We start from the raw sequence: 22,707 nt of genomic DNA on the forward strand, positions 1-22,707 counted from the left end.
ACGGGGGGAGTGGGGTGGGGGTGGGGGGGGGGGGGGGGGGGGCGGAGCCTAGCAGCCACCGTATAAACAAGCGGAGCTGAAGCTTAAACCAGAATCTGCAACAAGTCTACTACAGGTAGGATGCTACACTGCATTATACAATCTTTGTCATTATAAATGTTGTCGTATCTTTGGGGAACTAGTTAGGAAACGGATATTGTCTTTAGCCAATATAATCTGAAGGACTGTGGAGGAGGAGAGAGAGAAAATAAGATTCCACTTCCTCTAAAGGTAGAGGTGAACGTCTACATTTTAAATGAGATATACCCAACTAACGATTTCTTAAGATAGATCATAACTGTGTATTCTGTGTGTGAATATCTGTGTAATTTGCATGTGACTGACTGTGTATTTTGTGAAAGGGATATGATTCATCATACACATGTTGCCTGTTTGCCATGTAAAGTGCTATAATTTAAGGTTGTTAATTTTACGATACAATACAATACAACTAATACTATAATTAATACTGAAGGCAATTTGATTTTTCCTGGCAGTTAAACAAGTACAGAGATGTCCTGACAAACATCCACTAAACAATACAAAACTTTAAAAGAGGGTCTTTACACATAAATTATAGAAATGTAGTAGTATGAGTTCAATCTTTTAAATAACTTGTGGCCCTATGTTTCTTTCTTTTATGTGCTTTCATGTTGCATTGTTTTTAATTATTTTTCCCCCTCATTTTTGTTGCTTTTGTTGCTCGCACTGAGACAGAATTATTTGAGGAAGACAGATATGAGCCTGAATTGTATGTCTGTATTTGCAGTATAATTAGAATACACAGACTAGTTAATGGTGAAGATTTATTTGATTACAGAAGCAAACCTCACTTTTTCTGTTTTTATTGTTAGGTCTGACGTGTGCTTCATGATGTGGAGACTCGCGTTGATTCTTTTCTCTTGTGCCCATGTGCACGTGATGTCTCATGAAATTGTAAGTAATTTATTTAAGTAACCAACTCCTTAAATGTTCTACTCAACACTGGAAGTGATTAACGTGATCCGTTTGGTTTGCAGAGAGTGGACTGTCAGGTATTTGAAAGTAAGTTATAATAATTTATTCACTTTGGATGAGAAATGTACTGTTACCTCTACTGTCAATAATGTGTAGCTTTAAAAATCATTCCAGTTTACAAGGCCGTGTGTTGGCCAATGAAGACCCCAATATATTTTAAGTTACCACCTCACAATATTATGTTCCTTTATGTTTTAATTCACTGGAGATTTCAGATTTCTTTCAAACGGGAAAAGACTTTAAATGTGGAGACAGAATATGGAAGTGCATAAGGCCCTAAAGGTTTTCAACATTTACAGCTTCAGACCTCATTACATAGATTAAAAGATTCTGGTTAATGTGAATAGAATGGTTTCACATGAATCTTTCTCCAGTGTTTCAACATAAAGTGTCACAGATATTTCTACTGCTGAAATGGCTCTTGTTTCAGGATTACCTCCCAGGCGGGACCCATCTCCATCCCAACTGGCAAACTTGACAGTGGAGTTGGTGACAGTGGGAGGAAAGGGTATGCTGAACATCAGCTGGGCAGTCAACATGGATGGTAGGAGACAAACATGTGGTTCACTTTTGTAGTGTTTTATCAGAAAACAGTAATAGCTGTGATATATATGATGTTCATCCAATAACATTAGAGACAGCCCAAGTCTGGTTTTGGGGACACTGGATGAGGAAATAAGTCTGTGGGAAAGAGGAAGTGGTGAAGTAGAAGAACGCGTAACCGTAGGTCAACAGCAGGGCCGGGTCTAGGCAGGGGCAAGAGGGGGCCTGGCCCCCTCAAATAAATGTTGTGCCCCCTCAAACTAAATAGGGTTAGGGTTAGGCACAATGCCCCCTCAAGATTTGTGGCTGCCCCCTCATACATGCCTGTCTAGACCCGGCCCTGGTCAACAGCAGGAATTCCTAAGAGAACTTATAGAATGAGCAGTGAGAGGAAGAAGATATTACATTATTGAACCCTGTCATGTTCTCTCACTCTGCAGCTAGTGTTCAGTATCTGATTGCAACGCGGATCGTAGCAGATGAACCGTACCACTGTAAATACAACCGACCTTTGGCCAACGAAAATGAGACTGGGCCCCCGCAGGTGTCTGGATTGAATCTTATCTTGTATTAATAATATACATTTTTATGAATTGAGAATATATATATATATATATATATTTATATATTTTTATTTTAACTTTTCATCTTTTCATCTTTTCAAATCTAGAAATGGTTTCATTACTTAAAAAGAGCAAGCCACGGCTACAACAATATCCAAGCTGCTAATTTGCCTTTGCCTCGAGCGAAAGACCTCTCTTACAAGTCCGTAACAATGTGGATACCTCGTTCAACAGAGCGTAAGTAAAATTGTTATTCCCAACTTTACTGATGCTCAGCAACTTCCTCAACTGCAACATTATTATATAAAATAAGATCTTAACACTTTCTCTCTAAATCCATGTGTTTTTTAGCAAGTGTTACACAAGCATCTTCTCAAGTTTCTTCAAGTGAGTAATCACATTTTGTTTCTTGTTTGTGTGTGTGCGTGCAATGTATCATACTTTACTAAAATATTTGCTAAAATATTACCGTAGCATCTGACGCTCGAGTTGGGATCACTACTCCATGTAAGTATCTACAGGTACATCACACACTGTCCCTGTCAATAAATATCAGTATCACAGTAAAATAAGGTATGTTTTTATGTTTATGTGTTTTTTTGTGCAGCCTTGGGAATAGATCGTGTCGCTGTCACCATTTTCGGAGGACTGGCCGGTCTGATGATCCTGGCTTCGTGCTACATAATCTGTAAATGTCCCAATTTTAAAATGTATATTAAGTGGTAGGAGGACCTAAGCACCAAAAAATGAAAATCTTCTTCTGTGTATGTAAAATGTGGTTTAATTCAGGACTACATTCATATAAATGTGTGGAACAATGTCATATTAATCAGAAATTCTCCCATTTATCATTGTTACATTTAGTATTTATGTCTTTTGACCTCAGTCGCTGGCTACTAAACCAAAACATTAGAAAATTGCCAAATGTTTCCCCAACCCATTTACAGCGATCTCTCACTTCAAATATTCAACTGGCTAAATATCTTTATCATCTTGCAAATCTCCTAGACACTAACACAAAACAGTTTGTTAAAATTTTGGGCTCCTAACAACCTTTCCTTAAAAAATTTTGGAATCTCTTCCAGTTTATACAAAATATTTGAGACCGCTGCTAGGTGCTGAAACTGTCTTCTTATGCCACAGATAAATACTGTGGAACCAGCAGGGCCACACCATTTGGTTTCAAAAGTTTGCCTCAAAGTCCCACTGTTCCCGTCCCTGTCCTCGTGGTTTACCCTGCTGAGAATGCAGCCTTCCAGCAGGCTGTGGTGGCCCTGGCAGAGTTCCTGCAGTTGCATGGTGGCTGTAACGTGGCTATCGACATGTGGCAGCAGGGGAAGGTTGCCGGGCTGGGGCCGATGCGCTGGCTGGCGGAACAAGCCAAAGCTGCCGACCGAGTGCTCATCATCTGCCCTCAGGTATAGCTTGTATGTTGTAGGTCATTTATATATATCGATTATTTCTTGTTGTCTGACTAGCAGTGACTTTTGGGATCAGTTTTTACTGCATCATGGTTTATAAGATGGCACCTTGACTCACATCTTTTCAGCAATGATCAAAATAAGAACTTTATTGTGTAATATTTGGTCACATTTATAGACTTAATCCATGCTCCATCATTTTCTGCTTTACTCTCAGCACTCTTCACAGCCCAGCCACTCTCCTCCTGACGGCAGTTTCACACAACCCTCCATCCCAGCAGCAGCTCATGACCTTTACCCCCTGATCCTCAACATGGTGGCTGGGCACGCAAAGAGCCCCAGTGACCGGTCTAAGTTTTGGGTGGTGCAGCTGGGCAAGCAAGAGGACAAAAGTTTGTGTCGGGACGTGGAAGTGGAGCTGAGGGCGTGCAGGTCCTTCTGTTTGATGAAGGATTTGAACAAACTTTGCAGGAGTCTTCATACTCAGAGGCAGGGCAACAAGAAGATGTCCTATCTGAGCTCCAAGGCACAGGTCTCCTACAGTGAAAAGGGCTCAGTGAAGTTACAAGAAGCTGTACAAAAGATTTTTCCGAGGGGTGGAACTCCTGAGAAATGTGATCACGTCTGTTTGAACATCTAATGAGAATGAGGAGAGACTATGTTATGAGCCAAGAGGGATCTCCATTACTGCTATTGTTTTGTAAAATGCAAACCACTTGACACCTGGATTTTGATGCATGTTTCTGTCAGGATGTGATATGTGGTTTGCAGTAATTCATAGTGTAGTCTGTTTATTCATCTATTTTGTAATAACACAAATGTTTTTCTATTAGTGTAGAAACTGTCTTCAAACATGTTCCGTATTTATCATCATGTAAAAACTGTAAACAGCTTCAAGACTGAAAGTTTTCCAAATATTCTTTAAATCATAAACAATACCATAATCGTCCATGCATAGTTCAGAACTGTGACAGCCTGTCACCTTACATGCTAACTCACTGAATACAAATGTTATAATTTAATTTATTTGGTTTTTAAGTCATTATACTGTTTGATTTTTGGATACCTTGACAAACACACTTTGAGACGGAATGGAAGTATTACAAATAGAACACAATATTACATTTTTATAAATAAGGATAGTAACCTTGTCCACATTCACCCAAACCTATTGTTAACCAGTTAACGGAACAGTTGTATTAACTTTGTTTGCCTTCTCTCCCTCTGTTTGACCAGTTTGATGATGAATTCAATAAAATAATCACATCTGAAATGATTCTGTGAGCTCATCTACATTATGATGAAAGAAACATCCAGTTTCTGAAATACTGAATCGGTTAGATTTGTCCTTTAAATGTACTCAGTAATGTCATTGAGCTGTCCTCGTCCAACATTGCACTGAACCTGTGTCAACGCACATTTAGACAAATATGACATTTAATAGTAGCAGCTTCGATTGTGCAACAATATGACACACAATTCATGGTGTGCACAACTATATTTAACTTGTGTTCGTCATTAATAATGAATCAGAGAAAAGGAGCTGTGGACGCAGAGGAAAACAACCCCTCGACCAATAGAGATCACTGTTTTGTACCATGTGACCAAACACGGAAGTGGCGGAGCGAGCAGCGTTTCTCTCAGGCGGTAGCTTCGTCCCTGTCGTCGACTCTGAGGAGTTTTACAGGCGCCAGAGACAAAGACTCGGAGCCTTGAGACGAGTGAAGTAAAAGGTGAAGATGACTCAGGCGGAGAAGGAGCAGGACAACGGGAAGGAGAAAGAGAAGGAGCGAGAGAAGGAGAAAGAGAAGGAGCAGCAGCGCGGGGTGAAAAGACCCATCGCTCCTCCGGTCATCTCGGAGCCCCCGCAGGAGGTGACTCCACTGTTTACACTCATGTCTCATATTCATGTTTGTAACATACAGAGCAGTATATCAGTTTACATGGCTATAATTCTCTTTATAGCTTTCACATGCACAGGCTTCACTTCCTCTACAGCGAAGTGTTCGTAACTGAGACTCATTGTTTACTTTACAGTTACTTCAGTTGATTATTTTCCCTACTGTTTTATAATATTATTGTTTATTGTTCTTTGTTTTTTATTTTATGCCGGGCTAAATGTCAAACATTTCACCAAAACCAATCTCAAGCTGCAATAGGCCCAACTTTGATTTGTTCAGATGCTTTGATACCTCATGCTCAGCACTGGTTTTTGTCAGCCATTGGTTCATATGATCAATGAGAAAATTATTATTATGAATTATAATTTAGATAAACTTTGTTTGTACAGCACCGGTCAAAACAGAGTTACAAGGTGCTTTACATGTTTAAATTGAAGTGAAACATTAGTATCGCAAAAATGTCCCCAAATCTAAGAACTGTTTCTCACAAGAAACTATTTAACAAGAAACAATGGAAAAGCACTTTGCAGATCACACAGCGCTATCTTATTGTTTTCAAAAACAGATTAATTTAAAAAAGAAAAACTGCCTTGATCAGCTCTTTTAATGTCCAAAGCTTTGATAAAATAATATCCCTCAAGGTTTGAGAGCAGTGTCGAGTTTTATGGACAGGAAATTAGTATTGCACAGTTAACTGAAGTTGAACCATTGTCACGTTATGGTATGGTTAGGCTAATTTTTTTTAAATGTTCCTCTTTTACAGCAAATACAAAGCAACTTTATAGTTGTCATCCACCCTGGTTCAAGGACACTCCGTATTGGCCGAGCAACAGACAATCTTCCAGTGATGGTCCCACATGTGATTGCACGCAGGCACAAGCAAAGTGGACAGCCCCGATATGAAGACGCCTGGCTGCTGCGAGATGGTCTTAATGTACGTCACTCCTGACCAGATTCAACAACGATGAATTCTTTCAGTCTGTGCCTTACTCCACTGTTCAAATAAACTTCATGTGTGTGTCATTTTTCATTTTTTCACCAGAAACCAGAAAGTAAAGAGCAGAGGCAGAACGGACTTAAAATGGTCGAACAGGCCATCTGGTCAAAGAAGATGTCAAATGGAGTGCGGAGGACTCCGGTGTCTGCTGAACAGGTGTGTGCATTATGAAGGAGACAAACGGGAAGAGAACGGTTTCTTGCAAATATATTTACACCAGCAAAGTGTTTCCAGTCCATCTTATGGGAGAGAGAACGGAGGAGACCAATTACAGAAATGTAAATCTCTATTGCTGCTGGGAATAGTTGGGGGTTGGTTCGCTGGTTTTAAGGAAATATATTAGTGTAGTGTTCGGGTTAGGGTTAGAGTAAGAGTTATCTGCTTTCATGTAGAGAGGCGGTGGACTAGTGGCAGAAACTTGGACTATGGACAGAAAAGGTCTCTGGTTCGACTCCACGGGGAAAAAACAAAAAGACGAACCTGGATTGATCTGTCCAAAAATCCAAGTGGATTCTCCCTACCCTGTCTAGTGCCCCTGAACAAGGCACCTTACTCCCCCAACATCTGCTCCCTGTGCGCCATACATGGCTGCTCACTGCTCTGTGTGTTCTGCACCAGATGGGTTAAAAGCAAAGGTTACATTTCCCTAACTGCACGAGTGTGCCTGTGCATGTCTGTGCATGTGTTTGGGACAAATAAAAAATAAATGTATCTTAATCTTAATCTGCAGAAATTTACCGATCAATCTATTTCTAATACAATTTTGTGTGTGTGTGTGTGTTTGTGTGCAGGCCAAAGCGTATAATTGTCAGATCCGTCCGGCGGTACTCGAGAGCAGCTCCAGAGTGAAGTGGACCAACACAGCCCACCATCCTCCTCATCTGGTGGGAGAGGAGGTCGGTGCTTGTCTCTAAATGAGTTTATTATTCTTTACGTTAAACTGGAACAAGAGTCTTGGTTTCAGGTTTTTTCATCCTGCTTTTTCTCTCTTTCCCTCTCCCACCTTTTCTATCCTGGCTTCATGCAGGCTCTCAATGTGAATCCATCCGATTGTTACAACATCCACTGGCCTGTAGTCAGAGGTCAGCTCAATGTGCACCCGGGTCCTGGAGGCTCACTGACTGCCGTCCTGTCTGACCTCGAGACGATCTGGAGTCATGTCATTCAGAAGAGTCTGGAGATCCCCCTCAAAGATTTAAAGGTAGGGGAAACGTCTTCACCTCCTTGTATCTCTCTTTCCTGCACGGGCCGAGTTGAAAGCTTTGCAACACATTGAAAGATGAATAGAACAGTAGAATAAATTATGACAGCAGACATATAGATATAGGAAGGCTTATTATAATTTAAATATGTAACAAGATCAGTGTAATCATGTTAAAGTTCCCTCATTTTTACTCTATATCTTATAATCTCAAAATCAATGCTGAGCTTTTTTATTGGTTGTTAGTATTACAGATGCATCCTATTGGTCCCTGACATCTACAACAGGCAGCACATCAAGGAAGTTGTCAACATGCTGCTGCTCAATATGGGCTTCTCAGGTATTACACACACACACACACAAAACATGTATGGTACATACACTTATTGTAAGTCACTTTGGATAAAAGCGTGTAATGTAATACACATTGCATTCAATGCCTTTTTTTATGTGTGTGTTTGCTTGTGGATAGCAATCATTGTGCACCAGGAGTCGGTCTGTGCTACATTCGGCAGTGGGTTAAGCAGTGCTTGTGTCGTGGATGTAGGAGACCAGAAGACCAGTGTCTGTTGTGTAGAGGACGGAGTGTCTCACCGGAACTCCAGGTCGGACTGAGAGCTGCTTTTTTATATATTTTTAGACTATTTATTATTCTTCTCCTTCTCCATGAAATCTCACATTTTTCCAGGTTTTCATTTGAAAGAAGGGGGATCCCTTTAATTAATGTAACCAGGAACAGTGACATACATTCATTGAATAATGATTTGTGTTGGTGTTGCTTTCGATGTGACTTTTTGCATCTTCTTGCATCTCTCTGTTGAACTCCACAGGTTGGGTTTAGCGTACGGTGGCTCGGACGTGACCCGTACTTTCTTCTGGCTCCTGCAGAGGGCGGGGTTTCCCTACAGGGACTGTCAGCTGGGCAGCAGACTGGACACTCAGCTACTGCAACAGCTAAAAGAGACGTTCTGCCATCTAAACCAAGTGTGTGATTTTGACTGGGAAGCGGGATGTATTTATCTTTGTTTAGTCTCCGGAGACAATTTTGCAGTTGTCTTCTGCTTTTTTTAACAGGACATTTCAGGACTACAAGATCATGAATTCCAGACACGTTTCCCAGAAGCCCCAGCTCTACTCTACCAGGTTCGACTAGGAGATGAGAAATTACAGGTATAGACATTCATGAAAAAACAAAGCTGTTGTGAGAAAAGTGCTGCAATGCTGTGTACATTATCTTGTGTACTGGAATTGCGCTTTATATATGGCTGTGTGTGTGTGTATGTGTTAGGCACCCATGGGACTTTTCTACCCAACCACATTTGGCATCGTAGGTCAAAAGATGTCATCACTCCAGTACCGTTCCCCAGGCGACTCGGAGGACCCTCATGATGAACACTACCTGCTGGCCACACAGAGCAAACAGGACCAGGTGGCTCACACATTTCACACTTTGAATTCAAACCGATTTCTTTAGATACATGCTCCCGGTTTCGCCGCCTTCCTTTCTTACTCCTGCATTGTTTTTTCCAACAGTCCTCCAAATCGGCTGCAGACCGGAAGGCTATCTCCAGACCTGGTGGAGCTTTGGATGGTGAGATGAGCAATCAAGGAGGGATCGGAGAGCTCTCTGACTTGCCCAGGGGCTGCGGGAGTGGCGGCAGTGGAGTAGGGATGCAAGGGGAGATGGAGCTTGGGCCTACCCAGGGGGAGTGCCTGATGGGGGCGGGTGACGTAGATGAGCCCCTGTCTGCTCACCTCTCCAGGAAGACTGCGATCATGAACCAGTTTGAGAGCAAAGCACTGGGCCTGGATAAAGCCATCCTGCATAGCATTGACTGCTGTGGTAAGCGTGGATGAATGGTGAAGTGGTAGACTAATACTATAAAAAGATATAATCATCTCTCACTTGTTGTGAGGATTGGTGTCCCTCAGAGCCGTGGACATCCTGTTCTAAGTCAACTTGTCGGTTTTTTACAGCTTCAGACGAAACCAAGCGAAAGATGTACAGCTCCATCCTGGTAGTGGGAGGTGGGCTCATGTTTCTCGGAGCTCAGGAATTTCTGCTGCACCGCATCATCAACAAGATGCCGCCCTCGTTCAGAAGGCTGGTAGACAATGTGGAAGTTATCACTCGACCAAAGGTAACCTGGAATTCATTGTACAGTCTAAGATATAGATCCGCAATCCTGGCAGAGCAGCATGGTGCTCAGTATTAATACAACCATATATAATAGCAGATGTGAATTAACGAGTGCTACACACAATACTGTACATCCTGGAGAGAGAAGTAGAATAATGCCGTACACTGTTCTAATGTCATGCTTTGTAGGACATGGACCCTCGTCTGATATCGTGGAAGGGGGGATCAGTGCTGGCGTGTTTGGACACCACCCAGGAGATGTGGATCCACCAGAGGGAGTGGCAGCGCTTCGGTGTGCGAATGCTCCGAGAAAGAGCTGCCTTCGTCTGGTGAAACAGAACCAAACTCAGAAGATACTTAAGGACACAATGGGACACATCAAGACTTTTGTCACAAAATGTTACAATTCTCAATCAGATGATAAAACTCATGATCAGACCACGGGTGTTTTGCCAGAAGCTTAAGTTAGAATCAATATAACAGCCCTGTGAATAATGGGGAAGTGTCATTTTTCTGATCCCACCAGAACAATTATTTTTAGTTGTGGTTGTCACGTTTGCAGCTTCTTGCTCTGAAAGCCCAGAGGTTGCGGTTATCTTGAATGTTTGAACCGCCCTTAATATGAGTGTGCTCACTTTTTACACTTCTGTAAATATAACTGTGATTCTACCATGTTTATGGAAACCTAGAGCTGTGTTAATAAACCTGTCATACTTGGTTACACAGTAGTTGTCAAACAACTCTACCTTTCTTTGAATTATACACATATTGAATTTAAACAGGGCGGCACAGTGGTGCAAGTTCAAATTCCAGCCTGGCCGCTGTCTTTCTTTATGGTTTTTGCATGTTGTCCCTGTGTCTGTGTGGGTTTTCTGCAGGTACTCTAGTTTCCTCACTTAGTCCAATCACATGCAGATTTGGGTTGGGTTAATAGGAAACTCTAAACTGTGTGAATTTGAGTATAAATGGTTGTTTGTCTCTTTGGTACTCAGGTTGACCTGTCGGGGGTGTATCCTGCCTGTCAGCGGGGATGGGCTCCAGCTTGAAGGTTGCAGGGGGAGTGATATAGATAATGGCATTTAAACACATCGTTGTCGCTGATATAACCCAAACCTCTCTTCAAAAACCCTCACAACAACTCAGTGCTTTAACATGCAACATGCATTATGTGACTGTTGCAGTTGAGTTAAAAAAATGACAAATACATTTAGTTCCTCTGCAATTATCCACTTTATTTTTCAGTCACTGAATTACCCAGTTAGATTTAATATTGTATAAAATTCTCATATTACTAACACTCAAATATATAGTCAAAGGTTTGCCATGTCATGTCAGTGTTGTCCAGCTCTACGTTGAAGCTAGCTCATTATCAAGTTTGTCAATAATGGAATAAGACCAACTCAGTAGTAGCCGCTTATAACTACAAATTGTTTTATTTAAACAGAGGGTTACAAAACACAGACAATCTAACTTAACGACTCCCAGGAGGGATTACCATAGCTGAGATTTCAGTGATACTCATTTCTGGTAGACTACAGGGGAAGGGTAGATGCAGGTAAAGATGGGAGGAGGGAGGTGACTAGCTGCTGTATCAGCCATTCTGGACCCTACAAGTAGAAATTCCCAGAAAGGTGTCATGAAACTGCCTGTGGCAGTAGCAGCCAATGAAGAGGGGGGTCAGCACCGTAACGTCGCCATCTTCCTTTAGGTTGTCAGCCAACGAACAGGCCAAGCCCCACGCCTACACTGGATGTGTAGGCATTTACCTAGAGAGAGGCAATGATATATATATACATCATGTCTAAGTATATGTTTCTCAATTAAGAAATAACTAATGTGTAAACATTTTTAACAAGCTTTTCAGCTTATTACTAGACTAAACCTGTAATCTCATTCAAGCCCTTTCAGACATGAAATCTAGAAAATGTCCAGAAAATTGGATGTCTGGAGCAACTGACTCAGACATTTGCGTTCTCACGTTCAGCACCCCTGGAAAAGTTCAGGAAACAGGCTGAAATTCAATGTATGTTTAAATGAAGCTTTACTGAATCAGGCTCCAGCCATAGAAGTTAGGAGCTCTGTATCCAAGGAGGACCTTTTATTTAAGAAAAACTTTTGCTCACCTTCCTCATCCTCCTCCACCCATTGGTGGAGCACTGGGACCTGTACCATGGTTTATTCTTCCCATCTTCCTTCTGCCTCCAGGGGGACCAGGGGGACTGCAAAATCCAGCAACACAGAAAGGAGAGAACAATGGTATAAAACAAAGCCTTAAAATTCTTTAAATGTGATGAATCCTTTATTACCGCTTTTGTCATTATCTTGCCTATATCAGAGTTATGACACTGGAGTACAAGGGGATAGATATCCTGAATGAGAAACACTGCACTCTATGCAGTTAAGAGTCATCTGCAGTAGGGGGTACAAGCACAAGATGATAGCTTAACTTTGGAGCTTTCAGGTCAGGACTCTTTATTGTTTATAAACAATGTTTAAATACGGTTGTGACCAGTGGATTTCATATATGTGCTTCATAACTCACAACATGCAGAAATTTGCAAAAAATGTTTTACATATCATCCAAAAACATTTCTACTTTCAGTTAAACATGAATCTTATTCTAAAGACAAACATGCCAGCACATAGACCTAGCTCCAACCATTGCATGTCCTCTTTATCATGTGTGTGCCAATAGAGGAGGAACTGTGTCACAGGAACCTACCCTCTGCCATCACTTAGTTGTGACGAACCAGTAGTTCCATTCTTTGTCATGTCCGGGTTAAGGATTGTCCTAAAACTGGTAGAGATCAAAGAAGGTGATCAGACTGGTGGCAACAGGGTGTCAAAACAATTATATTCAGTTCTTTGGTTCATGACATGCACTACATTAAGTTGGTGAATGATTAACATTAAAGCTGCTAAACATCTGTATTTCATTTAACTCAAAGCACAGCCGTGACTAGCAGAGCTTAGAATGTGCCTATATAGTCAGTCTTGTAAATGTGTCATTATTCCACAGTATCAACACTCCTGTATGTTGAGTAACAGCATCAGAAAAAACGTTATCAACACATTAAGTAGCAAAATTACAAATCCTTAATAAACCTCATGAAGTGCATTATATTGCTTTCCAAATGTCACATTATCATTTGATTGGACATCCTCACAACCGAGAGGAAACAGTCTTCTTGTTTTTTATAACCAAAGCACTAATGACTTTATCTCCTTAGATAACCCTTCGCTCACATTAATGTTGGCAGAACTGGGTTCAGGTTTTAAGAACTTTTTAAAAGGAACGAGTAATTGTCCTTGTTTTGATTATTTTATTGATGAACTCTTGCCGGTCGTGAATGTCTCTTGTCCTTGGGTCTCTCTTGAAAAAGAGATGGACATCTTCATGAGACTGCTGAATTAAACAAATCAGGAACACTTACTGTATTGTATGTGTGCTTGTTGTGGTCTAACAATTGATTCACGTGTATATCACATTGGTTTAAACATCCCTGATTGGTTCGTTTAGTTTAGAGTTTGTGTGACTGGCTTACAACAGGCTGATGAAATCTACTGCTCCCCAGAAGAGATCGACCAGTAAAGAGAGTCCCCATGGTGACTGGGACCTGCTGTCCAGGACCTGGCCTGAGAGAGGGAGAGTTTGTTATTATGTGAAACCAAGCACATGACCCTCCTCAGTTTACACGTCAACCTATTGTACTCTCTAGCTAGCTTCCAATAGACACAGGCTAACAGCTAATCTGGGCTCAAACGTGTGACAGACAGCACAAAATACATCAAGTTAACACAAATTAACGTTCAAAACAACACATCGAAACAACTCAGGCCCCTGACAGTGAAGTCAACTCCAGAGGAATCAAAATGAACATCCTCTGATAGAAAACTGCGCAGATCCAGCTCGGCTAAGCTAGCTAACCAGCTAGCTGAATAGCATCGCTCTATTGCCATCACTTCCTGTCGGAGTCGCTTGTTTTCACAGAAACTGATCGAATATTTATGAGAAAAATTCAAACTAGTAGTTTCGAAGAGAAAGCAGTTGAAAACAGGAGAAACCTCTCACCGTTGGACACGTACACCATCTTGTAAAGAGTAACAACACAGTTACCACGGTTGTGTTTACTATTGGAATTCTACTTCCGGCTCCATCACCCTGGCGTCATCGAAATGTCCTGACCAATCAGAATAAGCCAGACACTTGTAGGCACTTTACATGATTAAAGCAAAAAGCCTAGAAATGTCCCGACCAATCAGAATAAGCCAGACACTTGTAGGCACTTTACATTAAAGCAAAGTGCCTAGAAATGTCCCGACCAATCAGAATGAGACGGACACTTCTAGGCACTTATCATTGAGGCAAAATGTCTAGAAATGTTCCACACTAATGGTTACGGAAGTATAATACTTGGGACACTTCTATGCACTTATTCTTACACTTACACTTATATCATATTAGCAGAATGCCTAGAAATGTGTCGACAAATCAGTATGATATATACATTTAATATTTCCAAATCTGATAACACAAAGGTTACTAAAACCCAAAACATTATGTAATTTGTCCTTTACTCTCCCTGTAAACTATGTTTAGCTTCATGCTGATTATGAACTGAGACAAAATGTGGGGGAAACCAAAACAAGTTTGACAAGAGTCTGAAATTAATGTATTATCTAATAAAACTAAGACATTCCCCATATTTATTTCATTATTTTGATACACGCAACTCAAATCGTTTTCTATCTTGCAATAATTTATATACAGTAGCATTTTGTTTGCTACAGAGCCCGACTGTAATGTTTGGTTTCCTGGATAACCAACAGACTCTTTCAACAGGAACACAGTTCATTGCAGTTCACTCAATTTAAACTCACTGAAGCCACATGTTAGTATTCACACCTTGAAAGAGATATTCTTGAGTGCACTGGGTGTTTGGCAACAACGATCATTCATTTATTAATTTGCTTCTCTTGTACTCTCACCTGCTCCAGGTGAACTGCACCTGTCCAGAGAGAACAGAGCATATCTCCACTTTATTAAAACAAAGTACAGTCAACCTTTGAACTTTTTGGGTGTAATGTTGAAATATGCAGTATAATCCTTAAAAGTGCTGTCTGATGCTTTTGGTCCCAATTCCCTCCTTACTACTGTTATTGAATTTTTTTAATTCAATACAGTAACATAAAGCAGACATAATAGAGTAACATAAACCTGAGAATAATCATACAAATAAGAGTAACTTAGAGCTTCAATCAAATTGAGAAAAATAAATAAAAATGTGTACTGCTAGAGTCCAGTCCAGTTGGCTGCAAGGTCATGAACCAAAGTGTTAAATTCATTTGGGAATATTAGCCTTTTGTTCAGAAAAAGGAGTTGGTCAATTAGTCACTGCAAGTAGAGGTGATAAAGAAAAGAAAAAAAATACATGGCCGGCTGTGGCTGAGGGGAAGAGTGGTCGTCCTCCAACCCGAAAGTCGGTAGTTCGATCCCCAGTCTTTCACATCTGCATGCCAAAGTGTCCTTGGGCAAGATGCTGAACCCTGATTTGGCCCTCATAGAAAAACAGAAGTGCTGCTAATAGATGCACTGTCTGAAGGTGTGTGTGAATGGGTGAATGTAAAACTGTACTGTAAAGCGCTTTGAGTGGTCATCAAGACTAGAGTAGCGCTATATAAATACAAAACCATTTACCATACATACAGTATAACCTCAGGAACATCCTGTTTTAGAGCACAACTCAAATAACCAGATGTAGCAAAACAACAAGTCATCTCAGCAAGGCATTGCTCAATAGGAAGAAACCTTGAATTTTGCAATTCATTATATTGAGTGTTTTGCATTAAACAGTAACATAATACACCCAGCAGGGATATTTTCAACTATTAAGACTATTTCTCAATAATCAATATTAAAGTGTTGTAAACCAGGAAAAATTAAAACTCCTACAAAAAGCTGTGATGCATTCATGCAAAAATAAATAATAGAATCTGCATTATTATAAATCAGGTTATTAAACAGCCATGAGCCTGTTTGATAGTTGGTGACATTAAGGAATGCAGGCATTCTGTGGTTTTCCATTAACTCAATCATTCTACATGTTGTATTCTCTTTACTGACTTTTCTATGTTGTACTATTCGACACCAGCCGGGGGTTCAGATATTCAGATATTGTTCCCTGTCCCACAGACTCCTGTACGCCACACTCTTTTTTTTGCATTTCAGGTCTTGTTCCCTCTTCACCAGGTTTTAATGTGTCACAATCTGCAAGCTCAGGTTTAGTTTTATTTCCATCTGGATCTTGTGCACCAGTCTCTGGCCTCCGATTGGCTGCTCCTCTAAAAATACCAGCTTTGTGAAGCTCGCGCCTTATAGTTTTCACCGAGATGGTGTGAGAGAGGTGTGTGTTCAGCTCTGACGTGATGTTCGAGGCTGTGTATTCAGGGTGTTCCTCGACTATCCTGAGAAGTGTTTGTCTGTCCTTTTCTGTGAGCTTTGACTTGCGTCCGCTGTTCTTCTTGGCCGATGTTGTTCGTCCATGTTTGACGTACACTGTCATGACTCTGGAGACCGTTCCCCGCGCCACATTGAATAGCTGTGCAGTTTTTGTGACGGATGCGCCGGAGAGTCTTGCAGCAACTATCTGGCACCTTTCAAACTCTGTTAAGTCACTCATGTTACTTGGAACTCTCCTGTGAAAGTGTTGAGTGTCTTTCATGGAGGCCACAGGCCACAGGCGAAGTCAAAGGCCAGACAGGATGCAGGCTCTGCAGCTGCTGCTTGAATACCTCAAAGTCCTCTGTCATGTGGTGGTTCCATTATTTTGTACAACTAGATCCAGAGAGATCGAGGGTGGAGGAGGATCCAGAGATCCGGGGTTGAGGTGGACGGTGTCATCACTGATCCATAAAAAGATGAAAATTGGGATAATATCAATAATAGAAATGGTTTATACAGTATATAATATTACCAACAATCGTAATTAATATTAACATCAACAATAATAAGTTATAATATTTTTTATACATTTTTAAAACAACAAAACTGTAGTTTCAAGTATCAACCTATAAACACCATATGGTATAAACTCATTCAACAACCAGCATGTGGGAGCTAACACTACCTAACACTTTTAAACTACTATATAATAAACAACCTAAGACTACATTATATAGTAAGGAACTACTAGTAACTAAAGCACAAAGCTTTTAGCACACACTCATTAAGAAGCTAATTAACGACAGGGATGAGACTGATGTGCTCACCTCGATAGCAGCTGCGTTTTCGATGCTGTTATTTAAGCTAGCCAGGCTACAAGCTAATAGATTAGCTACCGTCGAAAACAAAGTGTGTGTACATGTTAAAGCTACTTAGAGACACATTGAACTCACCTGTTGTTTGACGATCAGCACAGACGAGCAGTGTGTCTGTCCTGCTGCTGTTTCTCACCGACCTAAGGTTGTTTCTACAGGATGGATAACAACAGACACATCCGATGACACCTTCAGAATAAAGGTTTTGTCTCATCTGCTCCACAACACATTACTTTTTGTTTTATTTTGCATATGAAACTTCCTGAGCAGGAAACTATGCTTTAGACTTATGCGAACTTTGCTTTTGAATGATAGACAATAACAAACAAAACAAAATCACTCATAGATATAAAATAAAAAATGGGGCCGCAAGTAATATTTCACTTATCAATTAATCACCAACCTGACACTAAAGTGGCATGTGCTTGGCCCCAGGCTCTATTGTGGAAACCTTGTTTTGTTTGACCAGGTCATGTCAGTTGACCTACACATAAAACAAGTCTCTACAGACAGCCGTCTAGATGGGATCATTATAAGTCTTTATATCAGGATGCCTCAGTAAGTCTGTGAAACTGGGACCTTGGTTTCGCTATAATTTACTTCGAGCATATGTAAAGTGCTGTAGGATAATGTGTGTTGTGATTTGGTGCTTTACAAATAAAATCGAATTGAATTAAACTGCTCTGCAACTATCTATTCCCATGATTATAACACTGAAGGTCAACGGTCAACATATGGCTAAAGTATTTCTCAGGGGGTTGAAATATGCATACAACTAGTGGTCAGAACAGGGATCCAACATAGACAGACTGGCAGAATCTGCAGTTATGGATTATGTGTTACTGATTAAATCAAACCGAGGGAGACCAATGCAAAATTGGAAACTATTCTTAAGCTCTGGACTGTATCTCAGTGACAATCAAAAGTCCCCATTCTTTATCTGCTGTAACTGCTAATGGTCACGACAAAAAGTGCATCCTCAGGTCCGATAGTAGGAATAGGAAAAGGACAGAAGACATAGGCAGAAAGGAAAACAAGTTTTATCTATTATTGAAATTATTGCACATTATTAATACATCATCACAGACACATTATGTGTGATTTTGAATTAACAAAGCAGGTTGACATTATCAACAGGTTTCTGCTCTTTATAGTTTCTCATTAAAAAAAAGACAGATTTGTTATTTTCCATATTTTCGGTCTCATCAATGAGTTGGACAAAAAAGCTTGATAGCTGCACTCATGCACAGATAAATGACCCTGGATTTAAGTTACTGACGAGGGGAGACTCGAAGAAACCCTTGAAATGTACAAAAGCTGACAGAACAGGCTCATATTCAAGCCTTACCAAAAGAATTAAAAATGTATGTTTAAAGTAAGCAATATTGTGGTTTAGATCAAGGCATTTTGTGGCTTAATGCAAACATCAACCAGTCTAAATGTACCCGAAAGTCAGAAACACAGCCACATTACTCCTTGCCTTTTGTCTGGGATTCAGGTTTCTCACTATCAACCTCAGGGTCTTGTGACTCCATCTTGGAGTCAGACGGTATTTTTCCAAGGGCAGCTCCTTCTTCGACTCCAGCTTTTGTCCGCCTTATCGTTTTCCTCTTGGGCTTGCGCTTGCTGTTCTTCTTTGCTGATGCAGTATGTCCGTGCATATTGTAGACACTCATGACTTTGAGGACAGTTCTTCCCGACACATCACAGAGCTGCGCAGTTTCTCTCACCGACAGACCTGCCACCTGGGCACCAACAATTTGGCCCCTGACAAAGTCTGTTAGCTCACTCATGCTGTCGGTGGAGGAGTTGTCTGTCCCCTCTGATGCTGGCAGACAAAGCCCAACGATCAATCCACTGAGCAGTGGCCTCTGTAGATCTGATTTAGTAGATCAGAGTGACTTCAAAGTGGAACAAGTTTTTTCTCTGTGCTGTTTCCCCTGATCTGTCTGCCGATGTGCAGAGTTCAGCGGAGATTCACATTCACTGTTGGTCTGTGAAAGAGACACAAATGTGAAACAGAAACACTGCTTTGTATGAGGGTCTGTATTAAAGTGAATGCAGTATAAGGATTTCTATAACCTCATCAAAATCTACATAGATAGATATTACTGCATTTTGACCTTTTCTTCAATGGCTTCCAGTAAATTGAAGAATTGATTTTAACAGTTTATTTCTGACTATAAAGGTTCCATTCTAGACTTGAACCTAAGTACATTTGACTTTTTACACCATATATGCCTAATAGCTCCCACTCTCCCTGAGGAGATCCATCTAACAAACTCCTTATCCTCTTTTTACTCTTTATGTTTATCTTTGCTCATCTTACTTTTAAATTATTTCTTATTGTTTGCTTTTAGCCTCTCTCCTATAGTTTGCCTTCAGTTTTTAACTTGTAAAGCACACTGTAACTGGTTTAAAGGTGCAATATACGTAACGTGCATTTATATTTTATATATTATTTTAGTGAGGTTAATTAACCATTTAACAAAGAGCAACAGGGGCTAGAAAACAAACAATACAAACAGTTTATAGTGCAGTGCTACCACACAGCATCTTTTCTGAGGCTGTAACGTGAGTTGATGTTAGCCACCTAGCAGGCTGTAGCTTAGAAACACATGTACTCAGAGGAAAGTGTCACAATGTCAAGGCTACGTTATAAAGGGATGAGACACACACGCTGTGGTAGTAATGGTGCAGTGATGTACTTACTACACGTGAACAGAGGAGACATCACAGCTGTCACCACGGAGCGTTGTTTCCATCAGGGTGGTGGATACAACCTGGGCGTATTCTTCTTCTTCTGTCAGGATTTACGGCAACTTGCCTGTTGCAATACTGCCCCCTGTCTGTCCTGTCCAGTCTCTCTTAAACGTCTAAAGAACTCGTTCCTCCCTTGCAGACACCATCCAAGCTCTTATATACTTTTAATAGTGTTCAGCATTGGTCCTATTTTCCATCGTTGTTCCATCAGTTCTTTCCTTTCTCTTCTTCTTTTCCTTTCCTCCATGATGTGAGGATGTTGTTTCTGGTTCTTGATATTGGTCGCAGATACCCGCTAGTAAATGAACATGGAATCTTCTCTCAAAAAACATTTCCCCCCCCCAGGGTTTGTAGTGTGAAGCTAATGAGGTGTTTTATAAAGATGTGAAGGAAAACGTCAGACCAAGTGAATCATTTCATTTCAGCGTTAGCAGCACAACAACCTACTGGATTTTTCCTCTCATACGATGAAGGTTACTCTATCTCTTCAGTTACTAATAAAGCTCTGTTCAGTTAGACACACAAAGGGATATAAGAACTGGGGTTAATGAAAATGCAAGAGAATTCAAAACCAACACAAATTACTACTCCCAACGTTACACTAAGTTTTACTCAACCTGCGTCCTTGAAATTCAAGTATGTGTCCCTTCTGTATTTCCAAAATCACTTTTAGCATTTTGACACAAAACACTGGCATGGAAATTAATTAAACATGGACACTACAGGGGTATATCAGGCAGTCCATGCCCAACATACTATATTGCCATCTTTCTGCAGCATGAACCTCAGAAACGGGAATACATAACACCTCAGTATCATTACTTAGGTTTCCATGGCTGTGACCAAACAGCTGCACTCCAGCTGTTGTCCTGAATGAGCTTTGCTAATGAAAGAATACTGCATAGTCACATGCAGTATGCGTTGAGAGCACAGCATCCTGGTTTAGATGTTTCTATCAACACATCTCCATTCGTACTCTGTGTGCAACAAGCATACTGTGTCAGGGGGGAAATTAATTAAACTGCATACAGTACAAGCAACACAAAAGTTTTGTACTAATAGAAGAAAACTTCCTTCAAAGTCATACACAACACAATATGGATTAATGGGTACACAGTGGATGGTGGATACTTGTGTATTCAAAACACATGAGCTGTTAAAAGACCTACCTCGTACATAACTAACTATCAAGTAGATAAACTACAGGTCTATTAGAAGAATTTAGATAAGCCATTAATGTTAGAAGAAGAGAATTTCCTTGTCAAACAGAGAAACTGTCTCTGTTTACACCTTAATCCTAATATAGCTTAAAAACCCAAAGCAAAGAATTAACATTCAATTATCTGAAATAGTTTTAATAAAACATGTACTTGTCAAATTGTAGGTGAGCTATGTCTTGAAAAACAGCTTTGGATTCCTATCACTTGTCTGTGCATATGTACTAACTCTCTGGAGGCCCACCTGGGCCTTACTTCCTGCTTTGAGCCTCACCTGATTTAAGAGCACCTGAGTTGTTTTTTTCCATTTGTTTGGCCATTTCTTCCATTTCAATTTTTTGTTAAATACGACTTAAATAATAAAACAGTAGAACATGACATGTATATTTAGCTCATGGTATCAAACAAAACAACAATTTAGATTATTCATTTTTGGTGAGGGAGTAAGACTTGGAGTGGCTGCTCAGGCCTTTCAGCCAGATGACAAGGTAAATGCTCAATCATAAACAAATGCTTTTAAATAGATTTCTGCTCCCATTAATTTAATATTAACATGAACATTTATAAATGTAGATTCCAGTCACCTGCAAGTCTCCAAACGGGAAAAGGACCGTGTTCCAGTTCCAATCTGTATTTTGGTACAGCAGTCCCTGGTTCCACTTTATTATGGGTCTTATGCATTTGGTATCATCTGGGTCACAAGTATGTAAAAAGGTTAATAATACACAGTTACTGACTTTTTCTCACTTTGTTTCTACAATTTCAATGATTTCCTCTAACTTCATTCGTCATGTTTGCACTGTACAGCCATCAGATGGCAGCAGAGCCCACAGAGTAATATAAGAACCTCTGAAAACAGTTAGTGGTCTGGCTCCATTTCCTTCTCATTAACAAACTTACAACGATAATATACTATTCCCTATTTTGACAGGGACCCTCCTGACCCCGTAAAGCCCCTTAAGGTCGCGCACTGCCCTTTAGGAAAGACTAATGAATAAAAAAGAAACAGCTCCACCACACGGATTCTGTGAGTTTCTTGAAGCAACTTGCAACCACACTGGTGTTCGTCTGCCTCTGCTGCTGATGGCCATGACCCCAGACTGAAGGTGAGAGGTCACAGGCTCAGACAAAACAGGGCTGTACTTCTGAGGGCTGACCCAGGCCGGGGGGTCAAAGGTACCACACAACAGTCAGGCAAAGAGAACAGTGATCACACATAGACCCAGAAGGAGCAAGAGATCTGAAAGGGAGTATTTTAATCAAGTTTATTTTCCTCCAAAAATTGTGTATTTATATGCATTTGATACAGAATCATTCAACTGACACGAAAGCAGATGAAACTGTGGCCGGCAGCTGGATAAACAACTTCTCTCCCCTTCATTATCTCCTCTTCTCTCCATGGTCTTCTTCCCTCCACAACTATTTCCTGTTTTTCTTTCAGAATCTGTATCGACCTTCATTAACCCAAAATAATCAAGAATTTATTCTTCTGACACGCCCGTTAACACGTAATGGATTTCAGCCGGTGTTGAGTTGTCGGCTTAATGTCGACTCATGTCAGCGAAGCTCCACAGGGAAACACTCAGCA

The 22,707-nt window shown here is 40.6% G+C and overlaps 3 protein-coding genes and 2 long non-coding RNA genes across 5 annotated transcripts; 2 read left to right on the plus strand and 3 right to left on the minus strand.

Moving 5' to 3' along the window:
* The first annotated feature begins 56 nt into the window (after positions 1-56).
* On the plus strand, positions 57-4,856 carry LOC128442259 (uncharacterized). Its single transcript, XM_053424637.1, is given in 12 exon segments — positions 57-115; positions 894-975; positions 1,059-1,083; positions 1,487-1,600; positions 2,040-2,143; positions 2,270-2,399; positions 2,514-2,549; positions 2,637-2,669; positions 2,770-2,850; positions 3,306-3,580; positions 3,801-4,168; positions 4,170-4,856. Coding segments are annotated over 11 exon segments (1,278 nt in total). The 5' UTR covers positions 57-115; positions 894-909; the 3' UTR covers positions 4,216-4,856.
* Positions 4,857-5,196: 340 nt separating this feature from the next.
* On the plus strand, positions 5,197-10,547 carry actr8 (actin related protein 8). The gene is made up of 13 exons (XM_053425263.1): positions 5,197-5,457; positions 6,248-6,418; positions 6,527-6,637; positions 7,273-7,377; positions 7,509-7,682; positions 7,929-8,022; positions 8,155-8,287; positions 8,513-8,666; positions 8,757-8,852; positions 8,971-9,111; positions 9,216-9,525; positions 9,660-9,823; positions 10,012-10,547. Exons 1-13 carry the CDS (start codon positions 5,323-5,325, stop codon positions 10,153-10,155), a joined length of 1,932 nt encoding a protein of 643 aa, XP_053281238.1. The 5' UTR covers positions 5,197-5,322; the 3' UTR covers positions 10,156-10,547.
* Positions 10,548-11,941: 1,394 nt separating this feature from the next.
* On the minus strand, positions 11,942-14,051 carry selenok (selenoprotein K). Its single transcript, XM_053425264.1, has 4 exons — positions 13,895-14,051; positions 13,368-13,458; positions 12,545-12,619; positions 11,942-12,041 (listed from the first exon to the last, which is right to left on the minus strand). Exons 1-4 carry the CDS (start codon positions 13,911-13,913, stop codon positions 11,942-11,944), a joined length of 285 nt encoding a protein of 94 aa, XP_053281239.1. The 5' UTR covers positions 13,914-14,051.
* A 709-nt stretch (positions 14,052-14,760) lies between these two features.
* On the minus strand, positions 14,761-17,308 carry LOC128442364 (uncharacterized). Its single transcript, XR_008338829.1, has 2 exons — positions 17,218-17,308; positions 14,761-16,725 (listed from the first exon to the last, which is right to left on the minus strand). It is a non-coding gene; the product is annotated as an uncharacterized LOC128442364 (long non-coding RNA).
* Positions 17,309-18,160: 852 nt separating this feature from the next.
* Positions 18,161-19,962, minus strand: LOC128442365 (uncharacterized). The gene is made up of 2 exons (XR_008338830.1): positions 19,852-19,962; positions 18,161-19,133 (listed from the first exon to the last, which is right to left on the minus strand). It is a non-coding gene; the product is annotated as an uncharacterized LOC128442365 (long non-coding RNA).
* Positions 19,963-22,707: the final 2,745 nt, after the last annotated feature.

This window comes from Pleuronectes platessa, chromosome 6 (assembly GCF_947347685.1).
Source record: "Pleuronectes platessa chromosome 6, fPlePla1.1, whole genome shotgun sequence".
In the NCBI taxonomy this organism is placed as follows: domain Eukaryota; kingdom Metazoa; phylum Chordata; class Actinopteri; order Pleuronectiformes; family Pleuronectidae; genus Pleuronectes; species Pleuronectes platessa.